Source organism: Littorina saxatilis, linkage group LG12, assembly GCF_037325665.1.
Source record: "Littorina saxatilis isolate snail1 linkage group LG12, US_GU_Lsax_2.0, whole genome shotgun sequence".
NCBI lineage: Eukaryota > Metazoa > Mollusca > Gastropoda > Littorinimorpha > Littorinidae > Littorina > Littorina saxatilis.
This window is the reverse complement of record NC_090256.1, coordinates 37,280,189-37,296,997: the sequence shown is the minus strand read 5'-3', so window position 1 is coordinate 37,296,997 and position 16,809 is coordinate 37,280,189. Positions and strand designations below refer to the sequence as shown.

The following is a 16,809-nucleotide window of genomic DNA, read 5'->3' as shown; positions in this document are numbered from 1 at the left end:
TATGTATGGCAGCTCGCTTTCCCCGGGGAGAAAGCAGCCCGAATTTCCATGAGGGTAACCTCACTGGACTGTAAATCTTATCCAATCCAATCCAATCCAATCCAACTATATTACCAGCTATTGTGTTTTCAGCGTAGCAATAGGGCCCGATATTTAGACGAGACAAGTATAATGCCGACGAGTCGAAGACGAGTCGCATTATACTTGTTCGAGTCTAAATATCGGACCCTATTGCTACGATGAAAACACAATAGCGTTTATATAGCTATTCTGACATTAAATTCTGTGTTAAAATCATGTTTTTGTCAGCAACAAGTACCAGAATGGTCCATGTCGTTGATTGCAGACGACGGTTCCCTTTCCGCATGAAGCCACGGAAATAACCGAACATTGAAAAACCCACAGACATGTATTACGGAGAAAACTCGAGATAACCGGATGTTTAGCATTACGTCAATATGCTAGGAATCATATGACGTCATGACGTATCATGCTTGCCTACGTATATTGTATGTTCGAAAGTCTGACTTCTGTTGGGAATTCGCGTGGTGAAGACTGCGGTAAATCTGTAGATGATAAGAGAACAAGGATTGTCTCAAAAGAAACGACTAAATGTTTCAGACCGGTAACTTCATTTCAACATTGCACTATACAATGGACGTTCTATGTGACAGGAGAGTTTGCTGATTGTGTGTTAAACATTGGAGAGATGATCAGATCGTCTGCTAGAATCAGAGGTAGGTCGCTTCAGATTGCAGCTTCTGGAAATGTGCAAGGTTTGTTGCCTGTTAAAGAACTGGATTTTACACGTAATGTATGTCATGTACAGTAAGCAACAACAAAAACACACACAAAGCAAATGGCATCGTCTGTCGATTAGTCACAGAAACAAACCTGGCGAGGTATGCGTGTACTTTATACACGTGGAAGAAACCGGAACCATGCGTCTTTGTTTACGACAATATGCTTTTGGATATTGAGTAAAATGGCCGACTTCCGCCGCATTATGCTTTGATGATCGGAAGAGACCATCCAATCACAGCCCCCGAATTCCCCCACGTGTTTATCAGAATAGCTATATATGTTGCCAAATATCAACAACAACAACAAAAACACCATGAAACAAAAGACGATATGCTCCCCCTCGGACAACAAAAAAGCTGGTCTGTCAACAACCCATCAAACATCTTATATTGATGACGTCATATCCGGCTTTTTGTAAAAGTTGAGGCGGCACTGTCACACCCTCATTTTTCAATCAAATTGATTGAAATTTTGGCCAAGCAATCTTCGACGAAGGCCGGACTTCCGTATTGCATTTCAGCTTGGTGGCTTAAAAATTAATTAATGACTTTGGTCATTAAAAATCAAAAAATTGTTTTTTTATAAAACGATCCAAATTTACGTTCATCTTATTCTTCATTATTTTCTGATTCCAAAAACATATAAATATGTTATATTTGGATTAAAAACAAGCTCTGAAAATTAAAAATATAAAAATTATGATTAAAATTAAGTTTCCGAAATCGTTTTAAAAACTATTTCATCTTATTCCTTGTCGGTTCCTGATTCCAAAAACATATAGATATGATATGTTTGGATTCAAAACACGCTCAGAAAGTTAAAACGAAGAGAGGTACAGTAAAGTGTGCTATGAAGCACAGCGCAACCGCTACCACGCCAACCAGGCTCGTCACTTACACTGCCTTTTGCACTAGCGGCGGACTACGTTCAGTTTCATTGTGTGAGTTCCACAGCTTGACTAAATGTAGTAATTTCGCCTTACGCGACTTGTTAATGATTATGATGTATATTCAACGGCAATTTAATGGCGGAGAAGCTTTTTAGCATGAATGTCCCAGCAGCCACCATCCTCTGGGTTATGGACTACCTGACAAACAGGCCACAGTATGTTAGGGTGGGGGGGCAATCAGTTTCAGACACAATCTGCACAAACACAGGGGCACCACAAGGCACAGTACTCTCACCTTTTCTTTTTTCTCTCTACACAGCAGATTTCAGAAGTTCTAGTGACTCCTGCCCCATAACCAAGTTTGCTGACGACACTGGACTGACCGGACTGCTGACTGTTGACGACGACTCTGACTACAGGCAGGAGGTAGATAGGTTTGTGGGGTGGTGTGAAAACAACTATTTAGAGCTTAATGTGGGGAAGACAAAGGAAATGATAATGGACAACAGGAGGGGGGAACATGTACACAGGGAGATAGTGATCAAGGGGGAGGTCGTAGAGAAGGTAGAGCAGTATAAGTATTTGGGGGTGATTATAGACAATAAGTTGACATGGAAACCAAACTCTGATGCCCTTGTGAAGAAACTCCACTCTCGCCTGTACTTTTTGAGAAAACTCAGGTCTTTTAACATCAGACAAGAAATCCTTCAGATGTTTTACACTTCAACGTGCAATAGTGTGTTGTACTTTGGCTCCGTGTGTTGGGGTGGCAACATCAACAAGCAAGACAGGGATAGATTAGATAAATTCATCAGGAAAGCAAGTGGGGTGGTTGGGAGGAAGCAGGACAATTTCACATCAACACATGAACGACGACTGACTGACAAGGTACAGAAGATTTTGGCTGACGACTCGCACCCACTCAGACCGGAATTTGACAGTAGACGGACAGACAGGAGCAACAGATTCAGACAACCAACCGCAAGATCCACACGCTACAGAAATTCGTTCATTCCATCTGCAATTCACATCTTCAATTCTCAGGTGGGGCGGTAGATGCTGGTGTTGTCGCTCTGATGCACGGGGTCAGTGTTCTGTATTGTTTCAGTATTGTTGATTTTGTTTTGCATTCTACTCTCTTAATCTTAGACAATATGTGATAACCGGCAAGGTGCTGACTTTCTTTTGTGCATTGTTGATGGTGAATGCATGTTAATTTATTTTTAATATACTTTCTTATGTGATAACCAATGTGCTATATTTTCTCAGGACAAAGAACAAATGTTTATTTTGAATGTTTTATGTATGTTATTATTACGGACACAAACGCTCAGCAATGTAATTTCTCTTTTAGAGATTAATAAAGTTATTGTATTGTATTGTATTGTATTGTAATACCCCCCGCGGGTTAGGGGGAAGAATTTACCCGATGCTCCCCAACATGTCGTAAGAGGCGACTAACGGATTCTGTTTCTCCTTTTACCCTTGTTAAGTGTTTCTTGTATAGAATATAGTCAATGTTTGTAAAGATTTTAGTCACGCAGTTCGTAAGAAATGTTAAGTCCTTTGTACTGGAAACTTGCATTCTCCCAGTAAGGTCATATATTGTACTACGTTGCAAGCCCCTGGAGCAATTTTTTGATTAGTGCTTTTGTGAACAAGAAACAATTAACAAGTGGCTCTATCCCATCCCCCCCCCTTTCCCCGTCGCGATATAACCTTCGTGGTTGAAAACGACGTTAAACACCAAATAAAGTAAAACGGCAAGTAGAATGTATTCTCTTTACTTTGGTCATGAATACTCCAGTTAGATATAATGATGCATACATTCAACAAAAACAAAGTATACATTTTTTTTTTTAAATGTTGTATTATCCATGTCAATTCCTCTGGTTTCCATGTTACGCGAATGATGTATTTTGAAATGCTTGTGATGTACAGCACGTAGACAATCAAAATGTGCAAGTATTTTTAATTTTTTCTCTTCAGGCCAAGGATATATTTGGAAACAGTATTATTAATGAAATCAATTTGTGTGGTTAAAATGTCCCGGTTAAATAAAGAAATACCACCCGCGTAATATGGTTTCAACTGGTACCCAGCTGTGGAGAATAATTCAAATATGAGTGTTAGTCGGCCTCTGACGTCAAAGAAGGCAAATCCAATGCCCAATCAATACATTTCAATTTGTCCACGCAAGTTGCAGTCCATGAAGAGGGTCTGAGCCTCCCAAAGTAATACTATATAATAGTCCCCTAGCTATTCTGCGGGCAACCGAGCGAGGAGGGCTGGGACACTGATTGGGTGCAGGTAGTGCCTGTCACGCCAGGCTGCAGGGAAACTAATCTCCGATTTTGTTCATCAGCTCAAATTCTGACTGGTTGCGAGTCTCACAGTTCCCATTGATTGTGGGATGTTGAAATAAAGACTCAGTGACCACATTTTCCCGAAGATTTGTGAGTCGATACGGCAAAACTCTGCGACTTTATCGATTGTACCGTACTAAGGTACAAGACGACGTCTAGTTCTTACTGGTGGTTCATCATCAGGTTTCGGGGTGCGAAGGGATGAAATGAGTATAGACAAATGTGCCGTCGTGTGATAAGGTTTGGGGTAATTTCATTGACACAGAAATGTCGAGCTTACAATAGTGCAGGGAAATGTACGGAGATTAAGACTTTGCAGAGGAACTCGGGTTGAACATTTCAATCATGCTTTGGATTGGTTCCGTATGTCCGTCATGGTTTGCTTTAGTTCCGGTCAGTTCACGCCAAGATTAAATCAAGTCGCTTGGGGATGTTTCTGCTTCTTTATCCACGCCTGCAGTATTTTCCAGGGCTACTTGTGAGTTGTGTCAGATAGTTGAAGGGTTGACGATCGACCGCTGCCTTTGTGTGCTCCTCTTGAGAAGAGACTAATAAGGGTGCCGTGTCACAGCTTTTGCCCGATTAGGTTTGTGTCAGACCATGGGAACTGTTGGTCCCATTGTTCTTGCATGTATAGCCTTGTGTTACGGTTGCTGTCGTAGGAAGTCTGTTGGCAAAACCCGTCGTTTTTGTTGTTGTTGTTGTTGTTGTTGTTGTTGTTGTTGTTGTTGTTGTTGTTATTGTTGTTGTTGTCGTTGTTGTTGTCGTTGTTGCAATTTGTTTGTGTGTGTGTTTTTGGTTGTTATTTTATTTTTGTGTGTGGTGTTTTTTCTTACTTTTGCTGCACTATGGGGACTTGCTTCTAAAAGAACGAAACAAAATAAAATTACGAAAAACTCTAAGCTGTCAGTAAACGAACAATTCCCCGAACACTGCGCCCTGTTACAAGCCTTGTACAAGGTCTTCTCTTGCAGTGCTACTTGCACCGTGAGAGGCCGTCGCCCTGTAAAGGACACCTTTTCTAATATCTATACCGCAGTGTACCTATCATAACACACCACCTGCTATGTAGGATCAAAGGCGTTCTTTGATCGTATGTTCTACTATAGCGGCACATGCGTTTGTTTTCTTTTCCTTTTTAGCATTCGGTCGCGCGTTTAGCGTCTTGCTTATAACCGAGAAGGGACACTGAAGGCTCCAGGCTATCGTGGTCAAGGCAAGACATCAGAGGACTGATTATGTGAGCACAACCGCTACAGTTCAAGGGACTGTGGTAGGCCTTCTTCTGAGACTCTCGTCTTAGCCTAGCACAACCAAAACAAGGCGTTTTCAAGGGACTGAAGTAGGTCTTCTGTTAAGGCTGCCGTCGTAGCCTGTCTACTTTGACACAGCTGTTTATTTTTTTGGGGGCGGGGACATTTTGTCGCGCTTAAGAAAGCAAAACATGCGAGCAAAATCCCCCAAGCTGTCAGCGTCACACATTAGACGACTGATTTCTGGAGCACACTTCGCCGTTACCAGTCTTGTTCAAAAGACTGGAGGAGACTTTCCCCGCTTCGCTCAGAATCACGTCATCCTCCTTCTCCGCCAGCCCACGCTCTTCGGTCAGGTCTCGGTGAATCTCGCAGCTCCCGTTGAGAGCGGCGTGACTCGCCACACAGGCGATCATAGGCGTGACCTCGACCAGGTCGTGTTCTTCCTTGACCAGGTCGTCGCAGCAGAAGGAGGGTAGCTTGTTGCAGACGCTGAGACTGTCCGACTCGTGGACCCCGCTGTGGGCGTGGAGGTTGTCCATGGTGGGCAGCAGGGCGGTCTGCGTCTGGCGCATCATGCTGCTGCGGAAGCTGTGGCTCTGCTGCTTGTGGGTGCAGTTGAAGAAGCAGCGCTGGAAGAGCTTGCGGTAGCCCAGCTGCACGTCCCGCAGGCGGAAGGCGTAGATGATGGGGTCGCACAGCGAGTTGAGCAGCAGCAGGGCATTCAGGTAGCGGTTGGCGCGCAGGAAGGCGACGTACATCCTCTTCACCACCACCTTGTCCACGTGCACCTGTAACATTCAACGTGGGTAGAACGGTCATACAGGGAAGCGAGAGGGGGGAGAGAGAGAGAGAGAGAGAGAGAGAGAGAGAGAGAGAGAGAGAGAGAGAGAGAGAGAGAGAGAGAGAGAGAGAGAGAGAGAGAGAGAGAGAGAGAGAGAGAGAGAGAGAGAGAGAGAGAGAGAGAGAGAGAGAGAGAGAGAGAGAGAGATTCCACTGTAGCTCGTTACCTCTCGTCCTGCTGAGACGAGCTGGCAGAAGATCATTGAAAGTTACTTGAGAGCAGACATTACAAAAAATTACAAGTGAAATTCAGACGGGTTTGGCTACTTGAAAGAGACACAGACACTCTTTGTGGATAGCTAAGGGCGAAAGAGAATTAAGCGATTTAGGAGCAGCAGGCAAAGGGGTTTATTAGCAACATTTATAATGGAATGAGTACACTGGACATTTTAAGAAACTGAAACAGAGAAAGAGTGACAAGAAAACTCGACACCTTTATTAAGCCGCCTTTATATAATAAAGCAGCGTTTAGGTTTCACTTTGTCTGTGTGTTTGTTTGATTGTTTCTTTTTTTCTCTGTTTGTCCACGAATTAGACTTGTATCTCTGGTACCCTATGGTCAATTGAGCTCAAATTTGGTGAGTAGCTAGGAATTGTGGTGCATACGGTGTGTGCGACAAATTAACTTCCTAGCGGTAGTAAAACGGAAGATATGAGCTTTACACGCCTTTACGCAGCCAGCCAGGGGAAAAACAAAACAAATTAAAGGTTTCGCATGAGGATGCACGTCTCAACCTAACACCTGACGTCGAAAAAAATGTGCAGTAAGTAATTTAGAATCCATTAACAGCTAGTGCGAACTTTATTCACGAAGCATAGGTGTTTTCACAAAGCATGAATGTGTTACTCTAATCCCTTGCAGTTGTTTTCAAATGTGAACGTGTACGTACGTCAACGTGTACGTCTTGGTTGAAACATCTTAACTAATATGGGAAGAGCTAAGGGGAATTTCTGAAAGGGTATTGTGGTAGCGATTTTAAAAATTATGTCTTGCTTTCAAGAACAAAAACTCATGCAAAACTCATGCAAAACTCATCATTTTCAAAATAGAAATGGACAAATAGTATACAACAGTGTCTATTATATGGCTTTATAAACAAAGATCTCGTTTTAATGCTAAAAACTATAACACTATTTGGAATAACATTTCTTTAAGTCATTATGAACAATCTGTTACCAATGCGTTTTTAAAATGCGTTCAATGACCAATGTTTCGGTGTCTCAGCTGTGTTCACCTCTGGATGTATACTGTTCAAAAAAAGAAACGCATAGTTGCTACTTGCCAAATTTGTTTTATTTTTCGAAAAAATTAACAGAAAATCCAATATTTAGATTATTTGTTTGAAATTTGGTATGGACACAGTTGAATGCACACACAGTTCATTTGCATCTTCAAATCAATCAGTCAATCAATACGATTGGGTGCCGAGGCTGTCAACTCAGTAGGGGGTGTGACTGCCTTGAGCAGCAACAACTGCCCGGCACCTTCTGGGCATGGACTGGATCAGATGCCGAATATCTTGCTGTGGGATGGTGTCCCACTCCTCCTGAAGTGCCTGCAATAGATCGCGGTGATTTGCCGGCGCTTCTTCTCGCCTGCGCACACGTCTGTCCAATTCATCCCAGAGGTGTTCTATCGGGTTCATGTCTGGCGATATGGATGGCCAGGGAAGCACCTGGACATGGTGGTCGGTGAGGAACTGGGTGGTGAGTCGTGCTGTGTGCGGGCGAGCGTTGTCCTGCTGGAATATGGCATCCTGGTCAGCCAGAAGAGGAAGGGCGTGTGGGCGCAGAATTTCCTCCACGTATCGCTGGGCAGTTATGCGCCCTTGGACGTGCACCAGGGTGCTCCTTCCAGCGGTATTGATCGCCCCCCACACCATGACGCCTCCACCACCATGAACGGGTGCCTCATCCACACAGTTGGGCGCGTAACGTTCGTTTACTCTCCGGTAGACCCTCCTCCGACCATCATGTCGCTGGAGCAGGAAGTAGGACTCGTCGCTGAACCACACGTGTCTCCAGTGATTCCGGACGGTCCAGCGAAGGTGCTGGTTGCCCCACTGCACTCGGTTCTGGCGATGGCGGCGGGTGAGGACAGCTCCTCTGTGAGGTCTGCGAGCTCTCAAACCAGCTTCATGCAGGCGGTTCCGCACGGTCTGGTCCGATAATCGGTGTGGCCCGGGGAGAGCCTGGACAGAAGATGAGGCCGACAGGAAACAATTCCGGAGGTGGCGGAGCCGTATGAAGCGGTCGTGAGCAGCAGTTGTCGCCCTTGGTCTTCCCGCTCGTGGCAAGTCAGCAACGGAGCCAGTGGCTTGAAACCTGACCCACAGTCTACTAATGGTGCTCTGGGACACGTGGAAGTGCCTGGCGATTGCACTTTGACTTTGGCCTGCTTGTAAACGACCCAATGCAATTTGGCGGTCTTCTCTGCTCAATCGGGCCATCTTTCGTCGCTGAATTGTCGTCTGATTTCTTTGTGGCGAACAATCCGCTTTTATGGGTTTTGGAAGACATGGTGAGAGCTCAATATTCCCCGAGTTTCACGAGATTACACTGAAGCATGACGAGTGGTCATGCCAAATGAGCAATTTTGACATTGTAGCCACTGATAACGCATGCGTCACGTGCAGAGCTCACTTGTGGCAATGGACGAAAGGTCGACGACCAGATAAACATTTTCTGCAGTTTGGTGGATATCCTTGTAGCCATATAACTAAATTAACCAAATATTACAAGCTATGCGTTTCTTTTTTTGAACAGTATACAACATTACAGTCGCGGTCACGAATACCCCGGACGGTATCTACGACCCCCCTCCCTCTCTCTCTCTCTCTCTCTCTCTCTCTCTCTCTCTCTCTCTCTCTCTCTCTCTCTCTCAAGTCCATCATCATTGTGCCTATTTTCAAAAAAGGGGACACAGACGATCCGGGAAATTATAGAGGTGTTTCTCTTGTTAGTGTTGTCAGTAAAATATTCACGCACATTTTGAACAAGCGGCTGACGCAGTGGATGGAAGAAACTGAACAAATTGTAGAAGAACAAGCAGGCTTTAGAGCCGGATACTCGACTGTTGATCACATTTTCTCACTTTACACTATAATCCAGAAAAGTTTAGCGCAAAATAAAAAGGTTTTTGTTGCTTTCATAGATTACCGTCGGGCATTCGATTCTATTAATAGAAACAAGCTATGGGCATGCTTATGCCGGAAAGGATTGTCTAGAAAAATGCTTAAAATTTTAAAGAGCATGTATGAAAATGTTCTCTGCTGCGTCAGAGCTGGTCAGGACTATACAGAGTTCTTTGGATCACCAATCGGTCTGAAACAAGGCTGTTTATTGTCACCGAAAATTTTTGCCCTATTTGTTAACGAGGTTGCTGAAGAATTAAAAAGAGACGGAAGACATGGCATCACTTTATCTAACCTAATAGAAGAAATTTTCGCTTTATTATTTGCAGATGATTTAGCCCTTGTTTCACACACGGTTGTTGGCCTGCAGAACCAGTTAAATGTGCTTGCTAGGGCCTCCGGTAGACTGGGACTGTCAGTCAACCTTAGTAAGACTAAAGTGATGGTATTCCGCAAGGGAGGCTACCTAGCAGCGCGTGAGAAATGGTATTTAAACGGTGATCTACTAGAAGTGGTTAACTCTTACACTTACTTAGGCTTTACACTGACAACTAAACTTTCAATATGTACAGCAATGGAGCAAATCGCTGCACGAGCAAAGAAAAAAGTGATGGATATTTTACGGGCATTATGGAGAATAGAATGTAATGATATAAAAGATATTGCGTTTGTTCGACCTCCAAGTTCAGCCTGCTCTTTTGTATGCGTCCGAAATATGGGGTGTAAAAGAAATTGCGGAAATTGAACGGGTCCAAATGTATGCATGCAAGAAACTCTTATCAGTGAGTCAGAAAACGCCTAATACCATGATATATGGTGAATTGGGCAGACACCCACTTTTTATTAATTCCCTTATGAAAGCAATTAAATACTGGCTAAAACTATTAGAAATGCCTTCCCATAGAATTCCAAGAGCAATTTACGATCATCTTAAACGTTTAGAGGAAAGAGGGATTAAGACTTGGGCTAGTGACATTAAAAACCATGTGTTTCGCCTGGGTTTTGGCTATTCTTGGATTGAGCAGCAGGTCGGTAATAAAACTGGCTTTTTGAAGATGCTTAAGCAGCGTTTGCTCGATTGCTATCAACAAGACTGGCATGCAAAGTTATTTGATAGTGAACGATTTGTGACCTATCGAAGCTTCAAAACTATTTTACAGTATGAACATTACTTATCAAGTTTGCATATTAGACGTTATAGAGACGTTCTGGTCCGATTTAGAGTTGGCATAAACGACTTATATTGCAACAGGCACAGATACAATGTAAATAGACGATTGGAATTATGTCCCTTGTGTGGTCTGGCGGAGGAGGATGAAATTCATTTCATCTTCGCCTGCCAAGCCTATTCAAATATAAGACAACAGTTTTCTTTAAACATTCTATTCAATAATTGTTTGAGAGCTAGAAATTTTGTCAACTTAATGAATATTGAAAATCAGGAAATGCTGGCATCATTTATTTTTGATTGTTTAAAACTTAGACAAGAGCTGATTGCAAATCCTGAACAATAGCAGAAAAGGCGACAACTTAACTACACTATTTAACCGGCTATGGCCGTCATTGTAATGTACATATTATATAATATCACAATTACTTTTTCTGATGGACTAGATAGTCCACCAGTATTACATTTATGTTTGTCCTTGACGTTGTTTTTGCCACGTTTTTTTCCCCCCATTGCAAGGGGCATGTTGCCTAAATGCAATAAACTCGTTAATCGTTAATCTCTCTCTCTCTCTCTCTCTCTCTCTCTCTCTCTCTCTCTCTCTCTCTCTCTCTCTCTCTCTCTCTCTCTCTCCTCTCTCTCTCTCTCTCTCTCTCTCTCTCTCTCTCTCTCTCTCTCAGAGTATGATTTGAAACAGTTTTTCGGATACAACGTAATGTGAGGCTGGATGAGGAAACTGTTCATCACGATTCAAACGTTATCTACGACCCGACCCCATGACATCCTCTCTCTCTCTCTCTCTCTCTCTCTCTCTCTCTCTCTCTCTCTCTCTCTCTCTCTTTCTCTCTCTCTCTCTCTCGGTCTATCTCTCTCTCTCTCTCTCAGTATAGTTTGAAACAGTTTTGCGTGATTTAAGGTCACGGATTAGAATCCAGCCCAGGACGGACACGGGTCAACTGTTTGTGCAGACCGAGAGACGGTATCCATGTCCTACCCCCGTGTCACCACGCGAACCCGTTAAGGTCAACACTTGTTTCTTGAGTGAACAGCTAGAAATTCTTGCCTGGGACAGGAGTGCTTACTCAAAAACATGTCGAAATTCTAGGTGGACTGGACGATCTGAAAGAGACACAGAAACAGTTGGATTTTAACAGTTATTGTTTTAGGAAATTTTAATCTGATAGACAACTACGGGCAATATGAACACATTAGAACAGTAGGATCAACAAGATAGACGAACATTCTGATCTGATCAACAGGGCAATCTGACAGAGACATGAGGACATGTCACGATCGGGTGACAGAGACCAAGAAAGTGTCACTCAGTGGAGTGCCTGTTCTTGGTCGATTATGATAGAAAGCGCCTGTACGTGATATTGGGCTACAGCAGAGTTTGCTGACAGTGCTCAACTAGCACGGATGTTTTGTAGTGCACGAGTTTCACAGTGGGGGTTTCTGCTGTCATAGGGCTGACGGTTTTTCGCTGACAGCGCGCACGGGATTTTCAGGGATTGAGTTTCTCGTGTCTTTTTTCTGCTTGGGAGGCAGAATTGTGTATAGCTGGACTGGTTTTGTGACAAGGTCAGTCACGTGTTATTGGCTAGGTTGTCTGAGAGAGGCACAAGGACGGCACACTTGACACCCAGCGGCAGAAGGGGAAGGATCTAATACACAGTTTCTAGAGTATGATGGTTTTTCACCGAATATTGTATTCGGCACTCTAGGGGAGCTTCCACTAGTTTTTCCTGTCTCACTGCCAGTACTTTGCTGAGGACAAGTCGTCAACTTTCCTTCGTCGGCGATGGCTTTCGCATAAGGATTCGACAAGGGGTTCTGGAGGTTTTTGGTCACTGTTGACGAACAGAGGCTGTTCCAGGGAGGAGGCGGACTTTGCTTCCATTGAGAGTACAATCATAGGCTTTTGAGCCTTCGTTCGTTTCTGTCGGTTTCCTGTAACCGCTGCACGGCTGCCTTTTGACGGGGCACTGCTAGCTGCAGACGTTGGAGCTGGGACCTGAGGAAGCTACGCTAGACCGGCTAACCAGCAGACCGGCTAACCAGCAGACCGGCTAACCAGCGAACCGGCTAACCAGCAACCCGGCTAACCAGCAACCCGGCTAACCAGCATACCGGCTAACCAGCATACAGAAAGAAAGCTAAGTGCACCGTGTCTTACGCACCCCGTTGACCACCGTTGTCTTTTCTTATCTGTGATTTCATTGGAGTAGTGACAACGTGGGGTGTGTGACCCCTGCATGAACTAGAGCTTTTTGAACAGAACATTCTCATTTGACTGTATTTACACGGGATCAGCGTGTTACTATAATTTTCTATATACTACTGGCATTTTGTCAGTGATCACGGGTTTTTTACGTGTTGAGAACGTAAAAGGAACATATTTTGAGTGAAGGCTCGAGGGAGGTGGCGAGTTTATACATAAACAGGCGTCTGAAACTTATACTTTTGTTGACTCTATTTAATTGTATGACTGCGAGAGTGGATCGTGGTGTGGTTAGTTAATTAGTAGTAATTAACCGGTTCATAATCACCTTAAGTGATATATTGAAACGTGACAGGACAGAAGGATCGCAACAAGGTATACGGAAATTCTGATCTGAAAGACGAGATATTCAGAGTACAGTAGGATGTCTTTACGAGCAATACGGGGATTCTGATCGGATCGACAGAGCGATCTGAAAACATTAGAACAGTAGGATCCCAACAGGATATACGGAAATATTGATCTGGATAGACAAGGCGATCTGGAAACATTAAAACAGTGGGATCCCAACAAGATATACAAAAATGTTGATCTGGATAGACAAGGCGATCTGGAAGAGACCCAAACAAAAGGCAATGGAGCTAAACATATAGGAATATAGGAATTTTGCCTTGGAAAAGCATAGCGGTTTGAAAGACGAACGAGAGCGAAAACCAAAGGCGTTAATCACAAAACACAGCAATTCTGGCCTGGATCAACAAGGAGAACTGAGAGACAGGCGTCCAAGTCAGCAGAGGATTCATGAACAGATAAATAACTAAACAAATACGTAAAAAAGGTCATTTAAATGTACACCTGTATAAACATGGTGAAGTTAGAAGGACATTAGAGCAGTGAGCCGGGGTTCTATTAAATATATTTGACTATTTTTTAATGTCGGCAATGTACGGGTTTATGTGTGGATACATGATATGATGAATGAACAGATGAATAAAAAAAAATAATTACATACTAATAAATGAACGATTGAAAAAACAAATGATATAATAAATGTGATAATAAATGAATGATTGAATCCAAGAGAAAGACTTAAAAATTCGCACCTGAATAACCAAGGCAATCTGAAAGAGACAGGTGGGCAACCAGCAGAAGACGAAGGTTCCGATGATGAGCAGCGTAGTGAGCAAGGCTTTCCTGTTCCTGACGTAGTCCATGGGGTTGGTCGACCCGTTCCTGTAGGTCCGCCGCACCTCCACGTAAATCCTGCCGTAGGTGTAGGTGATGACGATGAAGGAGATGAAGGCCACGGTGAAGACCAGGTACTCGCTCTGGTAGTCTGAGTACTGCACGTACTCGCAATAGTTGAAGTGGCGCGACACCTTGTGGAACTCCTCCACGTCGGCGAAGAAGACGGAGCAGCCGGTCACGAAGGCCACGAGCCAGATGCAGCAGATGATGACGTTGCCCGTGGTGCGACTGAGGCGGGTGGGGTAGTGCAGCGGGTTCATGATGGCCACGTAGTGGTCCAGGGCCATGACCAGAAGGTTCAGCAGGGAGATGACGATAGCCATGGTGCGCAGAGCGAAGTGGAAGGTGCTGGCGCAGGCAAAAGCCAACCTCTGGTCAGGCGGGGTGGACATGGTGGGCGACGCGTTGAAGATGCGGTTGAGGGTGTCGCTGACCGTGCTGAAGCTGAGCAGCATGTCGGACAAGCCCAGGCTGACCACCAGCTTCAGATGCGTGACCAGACCGTTGGGCCCCAGCAGCGTGGCAAGGATGGACAAGAAGTTGGCCAGCAGGGAGAGCAGGCAGAGGGTCAAGCTGATGACCGCCACAGGCTGGGACAGCACCACGCGGGCCCGCTCGCTGATGCTCAGAACCTCGGCCTGCTGCCACACCAGGGACACGTTGCCCTCCTCCGCCGTGCTGCTCATCTCCACGGCAACCGTGGTGGTCAGGCTGGTCACCATGGCTACCGTGCTGCTGTCGTTCGGACCCCAGCCCCTCATCTTGTTGCTTCGACGGTGCTGTTGAAAGAGACAAAAATGTTGGTTTATACAATTAAAAAAACAAACAGCGTTAGGTTTGCTGCACTCGCTTTTCATGATCATAAAAGAATCATATGAACACGTAAACAAAATCAACACCCACGTGCTACATTTACGCTTTGACCTTACAAGGTCTTGGAGGCGTGACCAAGCATATTACCGGCACGGTTGGCCTAGTGGTAAGGCGTCCGCCCCGTGATCGGGAGGTCGTGGGTTCGAACCCCGGCCGGGTCATACCTAGGACTTTAAAATTGGCAATCTAGTGGCTGCTCCGCCTGGCGTCGAGCGTCTGGCATTATGGGGTTAGTGCTAGGACTGGTTGGTCCGGTGTCAGAATAATGTGACTGGGTGAGACATGAAGCCTGTGCTGCGACTTCTGTCTTGTGTGTGGCGCACGTTATATGTCAAAGCAGCACCGCCCTGATATGGCCCTTCGTGGTCGGCTGGGCGTTAAGCAAACAAACAAACAAACAAACAAACCAAGCATATTAGATTGAGGAGAACGAGGAGAAAGATGACGCCAATCATGTCAAGGGATTAGCTCATTTAGTTCTTAACTCGTTATAGAAGAAAAAAATAAAATAAAATACCAGAACAGCTTAAATACACGTTTAGAAAACCTGAACTGCTAGCCAGTGCTGTTTATAAACAACACTTCAGCTTTAGTTTGAATAAGAATTAAGCCTTCCACCTTCTGATATCTGTATGTTTGTGTTGTATTATATTTAAAACGTGATTAAAATGTTTTTAAAGAAAGAAGAAGAAAAAGAATTAAGATTTCCTTTGTTCAGTCAGCGGCGTTTAAAACAGGTTCACCGCAAAATATGAGAATAACTTTAGTCGTTTTGTTAAACAAAACTCTGGTACTTGTTTGCCAACTGGCAACTCGTGATCGACAACTTGTGAGGCACAGCTTGGATTTCAGCACGTGATCGTTTTGTCGGTCCCTTGCGTGGTTGTTATTTACAAGTGTAACTGTAGGTGAAAAAGAGAACCCGTGGGGGGGGGGGGGGGGGGGGGGGGGGGGATGATGCAAGTGGAGGGTTTGTGGGAGACGAGATATATGGCGCAGGGCAGGGCAGATCCTTGCGCTTCGTTCCGATTCTACTTTCACAGTTCTGCTGCAAAACAGAAGCAACGACTAAATAACTATTTAGGTTCTAAATAACTATTTAGGTTCGTTAACAATGCATGTTGCTTAAAAAAAAAGAAATAGTAAAAAGACGGCACAATAGATCTAGACGTAAAAATAACAGACTTAAGCTTTGCACCCGGAAAAACATGCTAATGCAATTTGGAGCAGCAAATGTGGACGCAGGACTTTTAAACCTGTACCCATGGTAAAAACAATCCAGTTTTGTTGTTGTTGTTGTTGTCCTAAACATTTTTGCTGCAGAGAATGCAAACTAGCCTCCTAGACAATGTTCGTCTTCGATACAAGGAAAGCAGGCGCAGAGCCCTGAAACTTATACACTGTAAACAAGCCTAGATACTTTTTGTAATCGGCAGGAGCCAGAAATGTGTACTCGTGTTCTAAGTAAGCTTGCATGCTCGTCTCGTTTTGAAAAAGTGCTGCGCAGAAAGAGAGAGAGAGAGAGGGGGGGGGGGGGGGGGGAGGGGGGAGGTCGGGCAGAGAAACTTTGTTTTTAGCAATGGCGTAAAACCTAGGATAATGGGTTGGGCGGAACCAAAGAAGAGTGAGGATCTGCATAAAAAGTCGTAGACACGTCCGCAGTGTTTCAACCTCATTATTTTTAGCTGTATCTGTCGTTTCTCTTCCTGGTTTTTTTTGCGCAGCGTAGTCTGCTTATTTTCAAATTTACGAGTAATCGGTGTGCAACATTTTCGACACTGATACTGTGATGAATCGGTTTTTCCACATGAGGATTTCATTTTTATAGACGTTTTTATGTTGCAAATTTGGGCATACTGTCTATCACTGTGTGTTTCATCCTATTTATGGGCTATGGCCTAAAATAAAACATTCCTGAGTCCTGAGTCCTGAGTGTAGTATTGTATGCTTTCAATCAGACACCGCATAACGATTTCTCTTATCCTTGGTGAGCTCGCTGCCCTCGTTGAA

The 16,809-nt window shown here is 44.3% G+C and overlaps 2 protein-coding genes across 2 annotated transcripts in view; one reads left to right on the top strand and one right to left on the bottom strand.

Annotated features, from left to right (window-relative positions):
* The window catches only part of LOC138981854 (DNA mismatch repair protein Mlh1-like), a gene marked incomplete in the record, with an annotated part of 185,759 nt that overhangs the window by 31,996 nt on the left and 136,954 nt on the right, over window positions 1–16,809 (top strand).
* Window positions 5,534–14,687, bottom strand: LOC138983087 (adrenocorticotropic hormone receptor-like). The gene is made up of 2 exons (XM_070356494.1): window positions 13,782–14,687; window positions 5,534–6,103 (listed from the first exon to the last, which is right to left on the bottom strand). Exons 1-2 carry the CDS (start codon window positions 14,685–14,687, stop codon window positions 5,534–5,536), a joined length of 1,476 nt encoding a protein of 491 aa, XP_070212595.1.